Source organism: Hippichthys cyanospilos, chromosome 13 (genome assembly GCF_059441005.1).
Source record: "Hippichthys cyanospilos isolate Australia breed blue-spotted pipefish chromosome 13, RoL_Hcya_1.0, whole genome shotgun sequence".
NCBI classification, from domain to species: domain Eukaryota; kingdom Metazoa; phylum Chordata; class Actinopteri; order Syngnathiformes; family Syngnathidae; genus Hippichthys; species Hippichthys cyanospilos.
This window is the reverse complement of record NC_142381.1, coordinates 11092127-11111558: the sequence shown is the minus strand read 5'-3', so window position 1 is coordinate 11111558 and position 19432 is coordinate 11092127. Positions and strand designations below refer to the sequence as shown.

Here is a 19432-nt window from a genome sequence, read left to right as displayed (position 1 = left end):
ATATATGTATATATGTATATATATACATATATATATATATATATATATATATATATATATATATATATATATATATATATATATATATATATATATATATATATATATATATATATATATATATATATATATGAATGCGCGCACAGCACACACACAATGGTTGGAATATGTTAACCATAATTGGCCACTTTGACCTGCCGTAAAAGTCACATGACCGGCTACGTCATAAAAAGTCTTCATTATGCACCGTATTCGTAGTAACGAACGACTCAAAATATCTGACACACCTACACTATTCTAAACTAAATTTGTTTTTAAAATATATTATGTGTTTTTAAATCGCCATCTGCCCAAAGAGAAACTAGTCCCCGGAAGAGAGTGTGGCGCTATATCGCTAGCTAGCTAGCTAGGTGGGTGGGGACAAAAACTTGCTAGACCTCGCCCAGCCATTGCCTCATTCCGACAGGCTGCTAACTCTGAGACGCTGCGTGACAGCCGCACCATTACACCAGGTTTTCGTCGAAGGGGGATTCTGACACAACTGTGTCAATAAAATTCATACACCATGTTTAGGAAGACCCTAAAAAAGGACCCCGAGCTGTTCCAGAACGTGGCTGACGGGCTACGGCAGCTTTACCGGACCAAACTGTTCCCCTTGGAGGACACGTATCGATTCCACGACTTCCACTCTCCTGCCCTCGAAGATGCCGACTTCGACAACAAGCCCATGGTCCTGCTGGTGGGACAGTACTCCACCGGTAAAACTACATTCATCCGCCACCTCATGGAACAGGACTTCCCCGGTATGCGTATCGGGCCCGAGCCCACGACGGACTCGTTTATCGCGGTGATGCATGGGGATCAGGACGGGGTGATCCCGGGAAATGCGCTAGTCGTCGACCCGAAAAAGCCCTTCCGCAAACTCAACGCCTTTGGAAACGCCTTCCTGAACAGGTATGGGACATTTTCACAAGTTTCAAAGTAATTAAACAGTCACTATGTAAATAATACCGGTAATGCTTTAGAAATTACTCAAATAGTATTGTGTCTTAAGTGTCAATAGCAACGTCTAAATGAAGACTACACGCGGCTACCCCCCCCCCCCCCCCATACACGCCCTTTTTCACTCTAAACCTTTTCAGTTTGTCAGCTACAGGTGGCCACACAGTATTGTGAGCTGTGTCACGTTTGTGTGAATTTCCTACTTTCATCACTTCCCAAATATGAGGCTGTTTTGCGGCAATAGTTTTACCACATCTTCCTGACTGTTCCACTGTGGTTCTAGGTTCTGGTCTTCCTGTTTGAACATTATTTTACAAAAGGTTAGTCTTCAATTAGTTGAAGAATAGTCCATAAGCGTGAATGTGAGTGTGAATTGTTTTCGTCGGTATATGCCTGGCTGGCTACCATGTCAGAGGCCCTCTTCCTCTCAGCCAAAATAAGCCCGGGATAGGCTCCATGACCCCATTGAGGATATGCTGTACAGAGAATGAATGGAAGTTCCTCTGTGTGTGCGTGGCAAAACAAATAGTTAGGTCCTTTTTCCTTCCACTTTACAGCCATTTTTGTCACATATCATTCTTTAAACTTAAACCACATATCCTGTCAACACCTGGCACAGTCAAGTCACTACTGACTTGAAGACACACACACATTAAGTGGCCCCTTGCCTGAAGACAGACTTGTAGGTGATGTTGCCATGCAACTGGCTCTACTTTTTGTACCAGAAGGCTGTGCATTCTTATCACAAGCAACAGGGAGGCCACCTCCCTTATTGTCCCACTGTGAGCAGGTCTTGTGCAATTAACATTGCCCCAACAGGTTAAAGGTTAACATATATCATTGGTTGACATTGTAACACGTTTTGAAGTGAGACTGACTCATCCTGTTCGACCCAAAAGATTGTAGATGGTAAGTCAAAGCTCTTATATCCAGACATCTAGGCTACGTTTGGACATCCTGCTTATTGCTGAATTCATGTTTTTTTTTTTGTGTGTGTGAAATATGATTACTTTTGTCAGGTCAGTCACATTTCCAAATATGTGACTTGTATGTGACCTCGGTGTGACCTATAAACTAGGGCTGTCATGTCCCATGGTCGACTAGTCACTTTAATATATTTAGAAATTATAATCTGCAAGATTTGCTCATTTCAGTCCTAGTGGATTTTCTTACATTGAGAAATTCCACTGGACATATTTTCCATCCTTCTCTAATTTAACCCATCCCTGGAAGACGAATCAGATGTGCTTGACAGGGGAATTCAAAGTGTGATCTGGTAATATAGCGATGGCATGTGCACAACGCAAGGCTCGGTGTCTTTTGAGAGTTCTAAGATAGCTGTGAAATTTATGCTCATTTCAGACTTTTTTTCAAGCGGAACTGCTTAGTATTACATCAAGTGTCCTTCAGAAGTTTTTGGACAAAATTACCACCATTCTCAGCAATCATCGCCTCATCCCTGAGCTATGGAGAAGCCCAGACACATCACTTCAAACAGCGGTCACTTCAAACTGCTGTCTGAACGTAGCCCTAGTCACACTTTGAATTGATTCAAAAAGTCTACACACCCTGTTTGAGTTTTATAGAAAATGTAATTAAAATGATTGATTTCACAACTTCTTCCCACACTAAATGTGACCTAAAATATGCACAATTTGAGTCTAGTACAATTGTTTCATGGGACTATAACAAAATCCCAAATGTAGGTAAAATGTACCATGGTTCAGAGAAACCAAGGTTGAACTTTTTAGTCATAATTCCCAAAAGTCTTTAGCACATTTTTTTTCCTGTCTCACAAAAAATCTTACATTTAAAAATAAGAGAAGAAAATAGAGAATGAAATCTGTTAGGCAAGAAAAAAAAATCCTGTCAAAAGCATACTTGAGGAAGATACTGACCTCTTCATTACCTCCCTGTGTGGGACTTTAAGAGATTATTTTCATTTTTCATTAAATCACAAGAGAGACAGGCAGCACCAGACATGGTTTGATCCATGATTCATAGATTCCGCAAACATGTTGTTATGTTCAAACATGGTCATACAACCTCTATTATGTGGATTGGTTGTGTCATCATATGTGTAAAAGCAGTTTGTTTATAGCAGTACTTCCTGTAAACAATGGATGAAGCACCCCCCTCAAACTATCCCCATTGGCAGCCTTTGCTGGAATAATTCAGCAAAACATACTAACACATTATTGTGTAATAAACAGACTTGATTAGTTATTGGAAGTTGAAAAAGTATTACGAATAACATCATAATACATAGACTACCAATATTTATTATGACACTCTTTCATAGACCACTGATGATTCTAATGATATGATAACACAGCAAAAATACTGCAGAATTGCAATGTTAAAATTACAGCTCTAAATGTATTTTATTTTTAACTAAGTGAGTAGTTTTCCCTCCTAAACACAATAGTTTGTTTTTATACAAAACGCGGTATATGTGATACATAAAGAATCATGTTTAGTTAAAAGAACGAAATGAAGAAAATGTGAAGAAGTATTAACATTCCTCTTTTGTTTAAAGTGTTCTTAGTAAGTCGCAGTGTAACATTACTTTTGAGATTAAGCTGTCAAAAAATTGACAATCCACTTTTCAACATGGCAAATAGGTATCAGTGTATTCGCTCGTCTTCGCACCGTCTCCTGCTTCTGTAACTATTCACCTCTCCTCAGCAGAGCCAAGGAGGGGAAAAAGCCACAGGTCTCTTCAATTACATTTAAAGAGGCGGCATGTTTAGAGATCTCTGCAAGCAGCCTGTCGTATTTCAGTGAGACCTTCCCCTCTTTGGAGTCCCCTAAAAATGTTCATTACTGGAGGTAATTAAAGCCATGGACTTTTGGACACCATGATTAAAACCATGATAAACCGTCAAACCGGTGATTGGCCCACACCTACACAGGAAGCATAAATTGCTGAATCTGGAATTGCTTTACTTGCTGCAGATTTTACACAGGACCCAGTCAAGATCGATCAGTGTCTAATATTGTCAAATTGTCTGGACCCCAACTTTCATTGTGCCACCGACCCATTTCATACTTAAAACATAATCTTGGCGAACCAGCAGAGAACCCCCCACCCCCCCAAAAAAAAACAAAAAAACATCACACTTTGGCGAGGAAAGTGTAGCTTCAATATGATGACACTGCTTTCTTTCCATTCCATTCCATTCTTAGATGGAGTAGTGACTTGTCAACTAGTTGATTAAGTGGTTCAACTCGAGGCCCCTAATACCGTCCTCTCCTTTTCCCTTTTCCCCAGTTCATGAAACTTTATTTTTACAGATAATCTTCATTTTGTGGAAATTTGTCTTCATTAGTTCTTCAAAACAATAATTTTACTAGCATATCATCAGAAGTAGTTAATACTCTTTAGCTGTTGATGTATCGGGGCAAACAAGAGCAATCCAGTGACAATATTTCCACTTTCCATTACAATCTCTTCCTGCAATTTTGCAAATTGTTTGCCCTTTCTTCCACTTTTCCCCAAACATCATCAGTCAAGCTCAGAAAAACAAAACAACACTTCTAAGATAAGACATTCTAAAGAGTGGCGGTCCCAGACTTCAGAGTGGACGATTCATCCGTCCAAGTGTATTACTGTTGTATGAGGAAACCAGATAAGATTGTGTGTAAAGAAAGGCCATTGTCCATCCCTGCAACATTTGTCACCCTTTTTGGACGGCCTCTTGTAGTGTCACAAGCTTGTGATTCGCTGTGAATGCAATATGCATTGATATGTGGAGGCAAATACAGAAAGAGTTGTGGATTTGGAGCATTTGTCGTTTTGGGTTAAAGCAAAAGCATCAAAATTTAGAAGCAACTTTAAATTAAAATGGACATAAAACACATTATTAATAGGTCAAGAAATACAATCGGTCACCGCTTTAAAATGTGCAGGTATGAACTGGAAGTAATTCCAGATCATTAAGCATCATCTACAGTACATCTTAGAGAGAAAGAGTTTCGAGGGATGGGCAAGTACCAATACCAATTATCTTTTTCAGGCCAATACCTGGACGCACTTCAAGTTATCTATTGGTATTGTGAGTGCTCATACTAATATCAGTCTGGATAAAAGTGGTGTCAAACATCCTTATCCAATTCTTTATTTTTATTTTTTTAACATAGCTAGTTAGTACAGTTTCACCTAGTCGTATTTCCCTATCCAGATTTCTGGTACAATCACTGTGCGTATCCTGAAAACTTGTGCACAAGCACTCACGATACTTGACTTAGTGATTTATAAAAAGTAATGCTGCGACCCTTTTCTAACTGACGCAGAACGAATAACATGGCCTATGATTATTATATTTTCTGAAGTAAGACAATTGACCTATTGCAATGAAACTATTTTATAGATATTGATTTTTTTTAATTTTTAGACAAGAATTTGGTGCAAGGATTGTGGAAATTTCTTCTATTTTTGACTGGCTGTGCATCACTACTCGAGGTTTGAGTACTCGTACTGGTATCGATGGGGGGAAATTGGGTGGTATCGAACATTCCTACACTTGGCATAAAATGCCTACTTTGAAGACTGTATTATACACCATATTTTTTTAACCAAATAATCCCATTAATATTTTATTTTGGTATTGATTCATCTACATATCATTCAAGACATTTTCAAATCATGAAGGAACTGAATTTGAGAGTGTTTTCAAACGTTTGACTGGTACTTTAAGTGAAGACCAAATTTTTTTTTACTAATTTTAGATAATTGTATAGATAAAGTTTTAGTTGTTGAACAGTAGTCATTTTTCAGATTTCTCTTTAATGAGATTTTTCAGATTACTCTTTAACTAGCTACAGGCTCACCTTCGGTTAAGCAGTTATTCAGAGAGAACAGAAACATAAGTTAGTCATGTGATCGTCACACCTTCAAAATCCAAAGGTAACAACGGGTGATATTTTTCTCTTTGTAGGTTTGTCAAGTCTTTAAGTCCCCCCTTCTTTTTGAACTTTATGTAGCTTGTTGAGCATCAATTGCTTGTTTTCTTACCTTTATTGTTCAACTTCCTCCTGCCGGTCAGTGTCCCCTAAGTGTGTGCATTTATCATTCAATGCTGAATCAGCAAAGTGTAAGTTCCGCAATGGTCCCGCTTTTCCTGGCTTTTCATTCCGGTACACTGACGCTGCTTTTTCCTGAACCTGACACACACGCAGCCTCAAACGAGGATGAACAGTAACGAGAGAAATCTGCACCAGGGTCCATGTAGCTATAATCAAGTGTGTCGGGTAACTTTGCTTACACGCACATGGCTGGATTCAAACATAGATAATCCTGGAAATGTCACATAAATCTCAAATTGGCAGCTTCCAATCCCGTTTCCTCCTTGTCACCAGGAAGTGAGGTTTACAATCTATGGTGGAAGGTCACAGATCAAGAAGTGAGGCTTGAACCTAACCTTCAAGTCACAAGGACATGGTTATTAACCTTTGGTGTTATTTTAGCAAAGATGTGCAGCTGTGGGTTCTTGCACTCACTTGATACATTATTGAAGAGTGACGGAATGAAGGACTCTGAGTTTCCCAGTTCATGGAATTCTAGTTTATTTCTACATTTTTATTTCAGACAAGCCCTCGGTGGAAACTAATGAGATTGACGGCTAAATGGAAAGCCCTGAGCCAAAATTCCAAAGTATGCCGGCAGCTATGACAGATGGGTGGAAAAATTCTGCATGTTTCTTATCTAGAACAAACAGTATACCATTATAATGTCGTAGCATATGTTACATGCTCACTTTTCATTCCTCTTTGGATTTTTCCTATTTTCATTGTGTGCTAGGAGACCTCTGTTAGGGTTTGTGGTGCGGTTGTGTGCGCGCATGCCTTTGTGTGGTTTCACTATGAAAGTCAAAGCAAGACTCCCCGAGTCTCATGACCCGGCGCCTCTGAGCTCTTGTTGAAAGTGTTGCTTCAGTTTGACTGAACACGACAAGGCCCTCCCTGAGCTGTAGGCTGTCTTGACAATTGCATTCTTTGTCCTGACTGCAACAGAATGAGGAAAAAAACGTATTTTGTCCTGTATGTCTGTGTATATTATGGATTGCTTTCTGACTAGAGATGAACAATTACTCAAATTTCAATTGATTTGACTGTTTATTAGATTTCCATTTTCCAATTGCGAAGACTACAATTTGTTAAGAGGTTGGTGCGTCCTCTTTCTTTTACTGCCGAATTCAGTTTTATTCAAATTGTAAACCAAAGTTAGAAGGAAAACTGGACTCTGATTGACTACAGTCACATACATTTGACATATACAATTGACAACAGCTATAAATAATCAAAATTGTCTTCATGCCAAAATGTGCCGATGTTATCCAGTCTGTTAATATATTCAACAGCAACATAGTTGAACAGTCTTAACAGGTGCTCCTCACATGTTTGAGTTTGAAAACGAGTTATTTAAAGCTCCATTATTGTCTGTTTACTTTTCAGCTTATGTATGTACACACTGACCATTTTTTTCCACACCTCTTTCATCCTGCCTCATTCTCTTTTTCCACTCTCTCGTTTTTCTTTCCTCTATTTCTCTTTACACTTTACTTGATGGCCCAAATAGGTTTATGTGTGCCCAGTTGCCCAACCCTGTCCTGGAGAGCATCAGCATCATCGACACTCCCGGAATCCTGTCAGGAGAGAAACAGAGGATCAGTCGAGGTCTGGCCAATACACACCAACCCCAACTCGCCACACCCCACACACACTACAACATGGACCAACACATGCATGCATGCAAACCAAACAGGAAATTCAACTATGAGAATACAACAAAAAAATGTGCTGACTTTCTAGTACCAATTCAGTTTGTGTTATTTCTGTTCTTCAGTTTACAAAAGCTGATTCTCGTTTCATTTGTAAAAAGTCAGGCCTCCGGGGCCATGAATGTCACAGAACAGGTCATGTAAATTTGGTGGCACTTTCAGCTCATTGCCTCTTACGTTACTTTGTAGTTTTGTAGACCGTTCCTCCTTCCACCGTGCATTGCTTTCTGGTCATCCAGATGACATCAAGTCATTTCACAGATAGGTTTGCATAAAATAAATGTATTCTATTTTTTCATATTTATTAAATGTGTATAAATAAAGGCCACACCTCAAATTATAATATTTTCCCTCAGGGGAACAATATCAATAAATAACTTCATAGCTTACACACACCGCCATACGCCTTTGTGGCCTTCTCAATTAAACACCTTGTATTGTGTGTGGTTAAGTAAATAAATGGACTACACGAGGAAATGCGGTGCATCCGTTTTTATTCACTATTCACATGCTGCACTCTCACTTCAAAAGTGCGACCAGCGCACTTTTCGCGTGACTTAAGATGACTCGCAAAAACGTCTTCCTTTTTTCCACGCACTACAAGAGGAAGTGTACACACAACGATAGAGCGTTTTTGTCGTGTGAGAAAAGGAAGCTGAGTAAAACGGAGAATTCTGCATTTCCAGGAGAATGTCGGCACCACAGCGTGCGTTTCTCAGCGCGCTGATATGCAATCTGTTTTTTATTGAGTCCAGTGTTCCCCCGAGACATAAAAGAGAAAGAAAAATCTGCAGCTGGAGTGAATCGAAGAGTTCAGAAAAGAAACGATGAAACGGGGTCACACAAACAAACAGTAAAAAATATTATCTCCCTGAGTTTAAAAGTATAGTGACAGATTCCAGGTTTGTGATGAATATTTAGGTGACCTTGATTACTATAGAAGACAGCTCTTATTTTTCCCCCCTGCTCTTTTGTATGAGTCTACTGTATACTAATACGCACACACCAGTTTGCTTTGTTTGTGTATAAACGTTGATACAATACTGTACTCTACTGTGTCATATACAAACAAGCGCGTATAGACTTTAAACACTTGATGCGGATATCTGGCACCAGACAACAGGAAACTTGCATTCAATCATTCAATCACTGTGCCCTCACGTTACTGTCCATTGTAAGCTAATGCTTACATACTATGTACAATGTACAGCACATTTTGTCTATATGAGTCAGACAGTCAAACAATTTTAAATGGAGACCTGTTAGTTGCTGTGTTTCATAGACTTAGAAATGCTTCAGGCAGAAAGAAATGCTTCAGGCAGAAGAATTTTGATCCAGTGAGACATCCTGTCACTGACTCACTGAAATAATTGAAAACTTGTTAAAGCACAAAAATCATTGTGTAACACTTTGGTTGTGTAACATTAGTGCAGCTTTCCTCAAGTAATCAAATCATTCATCTAAATTGTTGTTATGATTTGGCTGAGCGGAAAATGTCAAATTGATTTCATAGCTTGTAGACTTAGTAATAAGTTCAACACATGGGCTACAAGCTAAACTATGTCAAAAGGTTACAAATGTGTTTCAGTGAGGTCCTTAAAAACCACAAAGTTGTTTGTTTTACACCTTAAAGTAATATTTTGAATAATATTGTGATTGTAGAATGGGAATTAAGCACAATAATCCACTTGTTTGAAGCCATCCAAAGGAACTACCATTTTGCCCCATACTGCCACTTGTTGTGGACTGAGATTGACGTCATAGTGCCCCCAGGGTTCACCTTGCGAGCATCATGGCAATGCTGTTCTCTGGGTTTTGGTCACGTGACATTCGCAATGCGGGCCTGAAGGTATTTTGATGTTAATGGCAGTAGTCAGTAAGGGACAGTGCCAAATAAAATGATTTTCTTTGATAGGAAAGCAGCCCCTGCCATCATGGCTGCCACGCAGGCATGTGAGCTTGCTCTCATCTACTGTCGATCTGTGAGAACAGCGCCACAACTCGAAATTGCGAACGCTGTTGAGTTGATTGTGCTAGTACACACTTTCTTGCCCTATATGGTGTGTCGGGCGAGTGCATCCCTGCGAGTTGTCAACATGCGTAGACGGAGCAGCAGTTGTCCACGCAGGCTATAAGTGAGCCTCATGCTTGTGCAGCTGTCTCTCAGGCCGGCTTTTCTGAACACATGTTGAAAAAAACAGAAAGCAAACAGAATGAAAAAAATGTCCTCTTCTGTGTCACGGGGATCTTTAAATGACTGCCTTTCTACTCGCACTTGCCAGGCACACGCAGGAAAAAGGGAGTTTACTTTCACTTGCCCTCACTCACTGTTGCTGGCTCTTTTAGTTCTTTAATCTCCCGTTATCTCATTCTTTCACTCTCTCTGCCACTCGCGCTCTCTTCCGCCTTTTTGTGCACGTGTTGCGAAGCAGACAAAAGGTTGGAAGGAATGCGTGTGCAGCAGATATGCGGTGCTGATTGTAGATTGTGGTCCAATGAGATGAATGCGTCGCGAGATCCGATGACATGCTAATTAAATCCATTCTGTTATCCCACCCAACCTTTGCTCATGAAGAAAGTTCAGGATAGAATCAGTCCAGGAATGTTGCCTGAGCTCTAACTGGCTTGTATTTTGAAATCTAAAATAACGGCTACAAGCAATCAGAGCTGTCAAAATTATAAGATTGAAAACCATTCGAATGTCAAGTTAATTCACAACTATTTTCAGAATCTATAAACGATCCTCCAATTTCAGCGACACAACAGCAATTACCTGTATTTTGATTTCCGTAGACCTTCACGAAAACTGGCTGATCATCGGTTGTGTTTATTTAAAATAAGATACGTAATGTATTTTAATTAATAAGTATTAGGTGCCTGAGAAATTCTTGAACTTCAGAAGAATGTATGAACTCTCATTTTAAGGTAATGAAACTTCTGGATGTACTAAGTGTCAAAAGAAAGAACCAAATCTTCCTGTATTAGTTCCTCCATAGAAATGGATGTGAAAACCCATATTGCACTTGTCAAAAGTTTGGAAACTTCATTCTTAAACGATACTTAGGTCAACTTTATAAAGAATAAAATTATTTAAAACATGTTTGTTAATTAGACCAAAAAATATAGTTAGTGTTTTTGAAAGTAGGCTCAGTTTTGCCCAGATAACAGCTTTGCACATACTATTATTTTCTCAGTCAGCTTTATGATATGGATGATACTCTATGACCTGAAAAGAATGTTAATTCACAGTGTGCATTCTCAAGAGATTAGTTAGTTACATTTCCTGACTTCCTGATGTCTATGAGAACATGTGAATTTGAAGGTGTTTCCAAATTTGACTGGTATCTTAGTTATGTACTACCCTTGTGTGTGCATGTCTTGTAACTGTCATACTCAACACTGCAGGGCATGCATTACATGCATGTGTGTATGTACAAGTGAATTTACTCACCGCCACACATTTCTTCTCCCCACAGGGTACGATTTTGCCGCCGTGTTGGAGTGGTTTGCCGAGCGCGTGGATCGCATCATCCTACTTTTCGACGCCCACAAGCTGGACATCTCCGACGAGTTCTCCGAGGTGATCCGCGCGCTCAAGAACCACGAGGACAAAATGCGTGTGGTTCTGAACAAGGCCGACCAGATCAGCACCCAGCAGCTGATGCGGGTTTACGGAGCATTGATGTGGTCCCTGGGAAAAATTATCAATACGCCAGAGGTACGAACCTGACACAACATCATATCTGGGTTTATGTAGGACCTGACTGTTGTGGTTTAGGTCTTTTAAAAATAATAATATTTGGCTCATATGCCCAAGACACACTCATTTATGTTGGTAAGGTTTATATTGATGCTTAAGTGTGCATTATTGGTGGTGAAATTTGCTCAGGTCCTTTATATAAAAGAATGCACACGTTTACAATCGATGGGGAGGTTAAAACACCACAATCTTTTTTTGGGGGGAGTGTCTGAGTCTAGATGTATAGACTCATTATTAGCGCCGATATTCAGCAGTTTGATGAATGTCAATATCTTTGAGAAGTCTTTTTAACTTGTTCAATGTCAGCCAGTTTCCATAAAAATGAATCAATAGCTTTAGAAGTCTATTTAACTTGTTCAATATCTGCCAGTTTCCGTAAAAATGAATAATAATAATAAAGTACCTGGGAATAAACGTCTTAGACATTTGAAAGGCACATAAAAATATGTCTTTGGGATTGAATGACTTAAAAGAAGGCGATACTCTAGAAAACTAACGTGAGCTATGGTATTTACTTAAGTTTTTCTTCCATGTGCTGTCCTTCACAAATTGTGCTTACTGCTATTTCTTTGTAGGATGATGCAGGAATTGTAATGTTCTTGTAGTTGTTTCCCCAAAATATCAATCCAATATAGTAATATCCGCAGATACCTTCGACCCCAGTGAGGATAAATGGCTAAGTAAATTAATAAATGGATGGATGAATGGAATATAATTACTTATTATTATTATTATTATTATTATTATTTCTCCTTAACCACTATTCAGCTAAGCAAAAGGTAATTGAGGAAACCATCTTTTTACTACTTATTACTACTTTCCTAGTCAAGAAACGACACTGTGCCAGAGGGGCCTTGCCTCTTTGACGGCCCTGTTTAGCCCATGTACTTGAAACGCAAGAACATTTTTAAAGCGAAGCCATAAAACAGGTTTGACAAGACAAGCGGAAAAATTCTCACATCCCACAGCAAAACTCACATAACATAGCAATCGGCAGCTGTCCTTCAGTACCATCCAGTTTCTTTAACCCATTCAATCCTAGACATGTTTTTATGTTTCGTAAGAGTCCAGACATTCAATCCCAGGTACATATTTTTTTTTCTTAAGTGTTTGATGAAAGGAGGGTCTAAAAATGGCTGCTATTGAATGAAGTCCGAAGGTAATGAGTTACTTTGAATAATCAAGTGCTAAAGTGATTTACTTTTAAGTTAATCAAGTGATAAAGGAACCAATGCTATTTATTACTACGCTAGTTACTTAGTTACTTTACCACTTGAGTAGTTAGGGTAATCAATTACTACAGTAATTGATTGCCTTAGGTAATTGATTGCCTTAGGTACTAAGTATTAAAGAAATAAATTTAGCTACAAAAGTAACTTATTACATCGGCACTTGAGTACATACTTGAATACTACAGTATGTGCTTGATTGCCTTAAGTAATCAATTACTGTAGTTAATTACTGAAGTCATCGTTTTCTTTATTGCTTAATTAATTTAGTGCCAGGCATTTTGCCAAACACTTGAAAAATACGAACAAGTACATGGGATTGAATGTCTTGACACCTAAAACAAAAACCAAAAAAACAAAAAACAACATAAAAATAAGGTCTCTGAGACTGAATGAGTTAAACGCTGGATAAAAGAAGCAACGGCAGACTGAGGTTGAAAGTGTTCATTGAAACCAGATCCTTCAGTTTAGGCTCTTTCTGAGGATTGTTCCATGCGGAAGGAGCTGCATATTTACAAGAATGTTTCCCCAACTCAGTTTGGGTCTTCTTATAGTTAACATTTGAGGAAAAGATAGTTGTTTTCTGGAAAAGAATGATCCATATTTTATTTTCAAAGTTATTGAATACTGGCTGGCAGATTGTTTTTTTTTAATGACGAAGTACTACAGCACACACACACACACACACTCTCTCTCTCTTGCTGCTCAGTTAATATTTGAACATGAGCGGAAGTCATAAACGAACTCCAGAGTTAGCAAAAAAAAAAAAAAGAGTCACATGGACAATTATTCACTGACATTGCAGGGAGCAAGAATGCATGTTGAAGGACTGGAAGTCTCATTGTGCTTTTTGGGTCCTCCCACGACCTCATGCACCTGTTTACATTTGACAAGCGCACTGTTGGTATCTGTTTATTCTTTCAACCCGCGTTTGCTGTGTCATCACGGTCACTGATGCGGGTACGCCCTGCTCACACGACTAATGTGTCGCCGCTCCCTTCAGGTGGTGCGCGTGTACATCGGCTCCTTTTGGGCACAGCCCCTTCTGGTGCCGGACAACAGGAAGTTGTTTGAGGCCGAGGAGCAGGACCTCTTCGCGGACATCCAGTCCTTGCCCCGCAACGCTGCTTTACGAAAACTCAACGACCTCATCAAGCGAGCGCGTCTAGCAAAGGTGTGTGCTTCCTAAATCGATGTACATTGTCCGAGGACATGTCGAATCAATAATGGGTTTCTTGAATTCCCTAAAACAATTGCAATTTTATTAGACTGATGAAAAGGAATGGACACATCGTGGTCAGCCACAGTCCACATCACTTTCTGTGCTCAGAGTGAGCCTCCGTCTTTACAATTATTTTGTGATGATGTCATAGAGAAATGATGTCAAAGACAACCAGAAGCTGACCAAGCAGTTATTATTTTGGCTCACTGTTTACAAAACATCCAAACTTTCTTCTTGAGGCCACATTTTACTGCATCACACCTATGGATTTGAAGACTACTCTTTCTCAGACCGTTCAAATCCCCAACAGATTCAACTCTTTAAAGCAGCGGTTCTTAACCTTGTTAGAGGTACTGAACCCCTCCGGTTTCATATGTACATTCACCGAACCTTGCTTGAGCAAAAAAATAAAATAATTCAAGTTCAAGACATACGTCTTATTATTTATTTATTTTTTTAGGTGTTTTACTCAACAAGACATTGCAAATCATTCAGATATTCAGGATGCGGCTCCCATCATGTTTCATGATACGTGTGAATTCATTTTGAACATGCTATTCCTCCAACCTCATCCTTTTTTTTAATCTTATTTTTGCTTGACTTAGTATGGGTTAAAATAGTAAGAATGCAATCACAGACATACTAGCAAATCACTCACACGGAGACTACTGAGCGCACTGAATTCCTCGATTGCACCGATTGGCCAACCGATGTTACGTGATCATCTCCAGCCAGCGATAGCTGTGTCATCACGAGCTGACAAGATGTGTGGGGTGTGTTTTGACCACCAGAGCGGAGGCTCCACCGAACCCCCGAGACTGACTGACCGAACCTTTAGGTTTCGATTGAACCCAGCTTAAGAATTGCCCTAAAGCAACACGAATGAGCTTTTCAATTTTCATATTTGTTTTAACAATTTTTCTGAAGAAACATGGACTTACTCACACTTCCTTGGAGGAGTCTGCCAATTAACCCTGCCACACAACAAATACAAATGTGGTGACTGCTAGAGCGCATATGTCACATCCCCTTTTCCTCATTGGTTACAAAAATAGCAGTCAGTTTGAATGTCTATGCGTGATTACTGCTAGCACGGCAGCAAAAGCTGCAAGAACATTCGAATGAATTCAAAGTTTTTCTGAGGAGACAAAAAAAAAGGCAAATGGAAGCTACCTGGACAGCCAGGATCAACACGAGTCCAGTGCAGGTTTTCACAATGCTATGCCCAGGTCTTCATGAGAAATTTAAGCTTTTCTTACGCAAAATACTACCTGTTTGGCTTCTCTAGGTGACCCATGTGTGATGTGATGTGTCAATCATCTTTCAGGTGCATGCGTACATTATCTCCTCGCTGAAGAAGGAAATGCCAAGTGTGTTCGGAAAGGAATCCAAGAAGAAAGAGCTGATTGCCAATTTGGGTGAGATTTACCAAAAAGTGGAGAAGGAGCACCAGATCTCACCTGGAGACTTTCCCAACCTTGCTAAGATGCAGGTACGAGCGTGCTTATTGCCAGCGCACATATTTTAACCTCTTAACCCGTTTTTGAAATATGCGTAACTTTAACTCGCTTCACAACAAACAGAAGTTTGGCAGGTAGCAAACTATTATCTTAAATAAATCAAGAAATTTAATAAAAAATATTCTCCAAGCTGTTTATTACCTCGCCCATTTTGTTAATTTTCAAACAAAATGTACAACAAAGAGGATTACAAAGTGTATATTTCAAAGGGAATGCATAGCTGTGTTTTATATAACGGCTTAATGCGGGTAGGCATTTTAAAATGCCAGTAAAGGAATCATATTGTGGTGTTTTCCCGCTATACATATTTGAACACAATAGGGTGAGCAACACATATAGACGGACAGTATAACAATATTCACACATTCTTTAGTCTTTGCAAAAAATGACTTAAAGGGACAATGTGTAAGATCGTTCTTCATTATGGACAGCTGCATTTATCATTGTCCATACCTATAATAGACATGGCCGCCTCCATGTAATATCATGTAATATCATTTAATGATAACTAGACCAACGATTGCATTTAAAACATACTGTTGGTCATTAACATCACATTTATTTGCAACTTTTTCAAATGTCTTATCATTTACTTCATTCCTTTTAATGAAAAACGGTCTAAATCTTACACATTGTCCCTTTAAAGGGTCCGTGTGTAAGATTTAGACCGTTTTTCATTTAATAGGACTAAATTAAATGATTGTAAATTTCAAGCACTTGAGAATGAATGTGTTTGCAATGACCAACAGTTGGTTTTAAATATAATAATTGGTCTAGTTATCATGAAATGATATTACATGGGATGTGGCACTTCTCTTTCTTCTCTCTCTTCCATGTTTGTTATAGCTACGGACATTGGTAAATGCAGCATCTGCTATCCGTAATGAAAAAACGGTCTAAATCTTACACACTATCCCTTTAATATACCTGAAGTTTACAGAGTAAAAAATAAAATGTTTATCAGTCTTATACTGCCTCCAGGTGGCCAAAGCAAGCACACCAGTAGGAGTGGCACTAAGCCCGTTTGAATTACAGGAAATGTAAAATGTGACAAAAATTGTTTAATAATGATATGCTTATGTCATTAATATGTTTTAAACATTTTTGTTTGTTTATTTGTTGATTATGAAGTAAAATAATTGCTATTTAATGCGAGTGCTATTTTTACAAAAAAAAATATGGGGCGGCTGAATGACATTTCTGTCATTCAAGTGGAGTGCAGTTCAGTGATGCGGTATCACTAGTGCTTGCAGAGTTGACTCAACACGCCGCCTCATCAAAAATAATTCAATGGCAATAACTGTTTTTGTTAACAGTTTTTTGTTAACTCAGAGTTATCACACCATCAAAATCTAATATCGGGCCATGCCCACTCACTGATAAACCTGATAATTAATGGTTTGATTTTTTTTCAATACATGGAAAGGGGCCTTAAATCAAATTAAAATCCAACAGTGAACGTTTGAGAGCCCGTGCCCAATTTATCGGCGAAGCGAGGTCGGAGCGCTCCAGGATGCGGCGCGGATTTCTTTTTGCCGGTTCGCCAGGAAATCCTGCACGTGGCCCGTCCCAATTCCTGTTTTGCGTCCTCAGGAGCTGCTCAACTCTCAGGACTTCTCCAAGTTCGCCCCCATGAAGCCCAAACTGATGGAGGCGGTGGAAGACATGCTGGCCAACGACATCGCCCGCCTCATGGCCTTGGTGCGGCAGGAGGAGGCGGCGCTGCCCAGCAACTCGGTCAAGGGCGGCGCCTTCGAGGGAACCATGAGCGGCCCCTTCGGCCACGGCTACGGCGAGGGCGCCGGCGAGGGCATCGACGACCTGGAGTGGGTGGTCAACCGCGACAAGCCCTCCTACGACGAGATCTTCTACACGCTGTCGCCCATCAACGGCAAAGTGTCCGGCGCCGCCGCCAAGAAGGAGATGCTCAAGTCCAAATTGCCCAACACCGTGCTGGGGAAGATCTGGAAGCTGGCCGACGTGGACAGGGACGGTCTCCTGGACAACGAGGAGTTCGCCCTGGCCAACCACCTGATCAAAGTCAAGCTGGAGGGCCACGAGCTGCCCGCCGCCCTGCCCGACCACCTGGTGCCCCCGTCCAAGCGAATGGCCGCGCTGCAGGAGTAGAGCCCGCCTTCCTGTTCGGGACTCTCGGCGCGCCGCGGAGACTCTGACGCCGCTCGCCGAGAAACGCTGTGTTCAAAAAATGCGCCTCTGGAGAAAATTCTGAGACCAAACAAGCACTGGTTTTCATTCTTTCTTTCTCACAAATGATTTGCATTTACAATTTGGGAGTTGAATAAAGCAAAAATGTTCATTTCATAAATAGCAGTGGTCGCTTAATTTTTTTCAGAGCTTGGCATAAACAAACAAACGATAAGTAGGGAGAGTGGGGCGATTTTCTACACGAGAGGACTGTCGCATGTCGGACCAGTTCATTGGCCCGCGGGATGTTACGTCTCAAGCTGAATTTACACCCACGTGTAAAAGATGTCTTATAATATACGGTATATATTCCACGCTATTTGTTGATCCAAAGAAATGTAGATGTTTTTTTTTTTTTTTTGTCAGTTTGGAGAAAGGAAATAAATCATTTCACCTATATTTTTGTATTTCCTGCCTTGGACTCCAAATGCTTCCCTTTTTGTTATTTTGCCAGATAAATAAAAAGGATAATTAACATTTGGCGTCTTGACTTTTTCTTCAGTATTATGGGAGGGGGGGAGATATGTCTAAAAGAATTCACAACTACATCCGTGATTTCCTTGCTTTTTTTCTGACCTAAATTTGTCCCTTTTTGTTCTTACCATTTTTTTTTTCTCAAAATCACAAGTATACGTTGTATACGACCAAAGTTGCGCTTCATCCCGTCACCTGAAGTAGCACAAAGCCGGCGGAATTCCCACGTCCACGTGAAGTGAGCCCAGGCATGATCGGATGTCTCCGTGCTCGCGCTCCCTGTTTGTTTACATGCGCCGCCGCCACGCTCCTGCACTATCTTTCTCCTATGCGTCGTTTCCCTTTTCCTGTCTTCCCCTTGCCACTCCCATCTTCCCCTCTTCCTTCCTCCTTTTTGGGTCGTATTCATACCCCCTTCTTCTTCCTTTGTCCTCATCACTTTCCTTGACTTGAAAAAAAATGTTGTGGCACGGCGAACCCAGCAAGCTTCCTTCCACTTATGTAACTAATAATACACATAGTGCAAGGCGAGGTGAAGAATTGGCCACCTGCGTGTAAATGAACATTGTGTCCACTGCAAGGGGGGGCAAATGAGTGCCCATCATCCAATGGCCCCAAAATGGGACACTAATGAGTGTGTAATCATTCACTTGGCTTGGCAACACTAATTGTGAGAATTTTCTAATTATTCAATAACATTAAATGGCACTGTTTTCCAAGTGGGTTTGGAAAATTGTGTTGTGGTCTGACGAGGCCGCGGTTGAAATGATGACCATATAATTTATTTATTTTTTTTTCTTTTTTTCAAATGTAAACAAAACTGCTTATCACCAAGAGAACACCCAGGATCAAGTTTGGTGGGGTGGCCAGGGTGACCAGACAGGGATTCATGGAATAAAATAAGTAGATTTATTTTATAATATAAATTGAAATATTCAGTTTGTATGAATAAGTGGCAGAGATTATGGTGTCTACGAATATTTTACGCATGTAAACCTGGCAGAAAAATCACAGATATCAAAAATTTCGAGGTCTGCATGGTCATCATGTAGCTCCGCCCCATTTGGCAAAAGGGGTGCTCCATTTTGAGAGTGTGAAGTGTGAGTTTTAAGAGGGTCTACGCACTTTTGCAAACACGCGTCTTCAGATCTTTTTTACTTTTCCACAAGATTAAAAAGTCGACCAATGGTAATGGTTGAAAGGTGTGAAATTGTTTATTCATTTATTTTTGTTTCAAA

General features: G+C 40.0%; 1 protein-coding gene across 1 annotated transcript; it reads left to right on the top strand.

Moving 5' to 3' along the window:
- The first annotated feature begins 254 nt into the window (after positions 1–254).
- On the top strand, positions 255–18197 carry ehd1a (EH-domain containing 1a). Its single transcript, XM_088431717.1, has 6 exons — positions 255–954; positions 7583–7680; positions 11261–11502; positions 13777–13947; positions 15323–15487; positions 17109–18197. Exons 1-6 carry the CDS (start codon positions 566–568, stop codon positions 17640–17642), a joined length of 1599 nt encoding a protein of 532 aa, XP_088287843.1. The 5' UTR covers positions 255–565; the 3' UTR covers positions 17643–18197.
- Positions 18198–19432: the final 1235 nt, after the last annotated feature.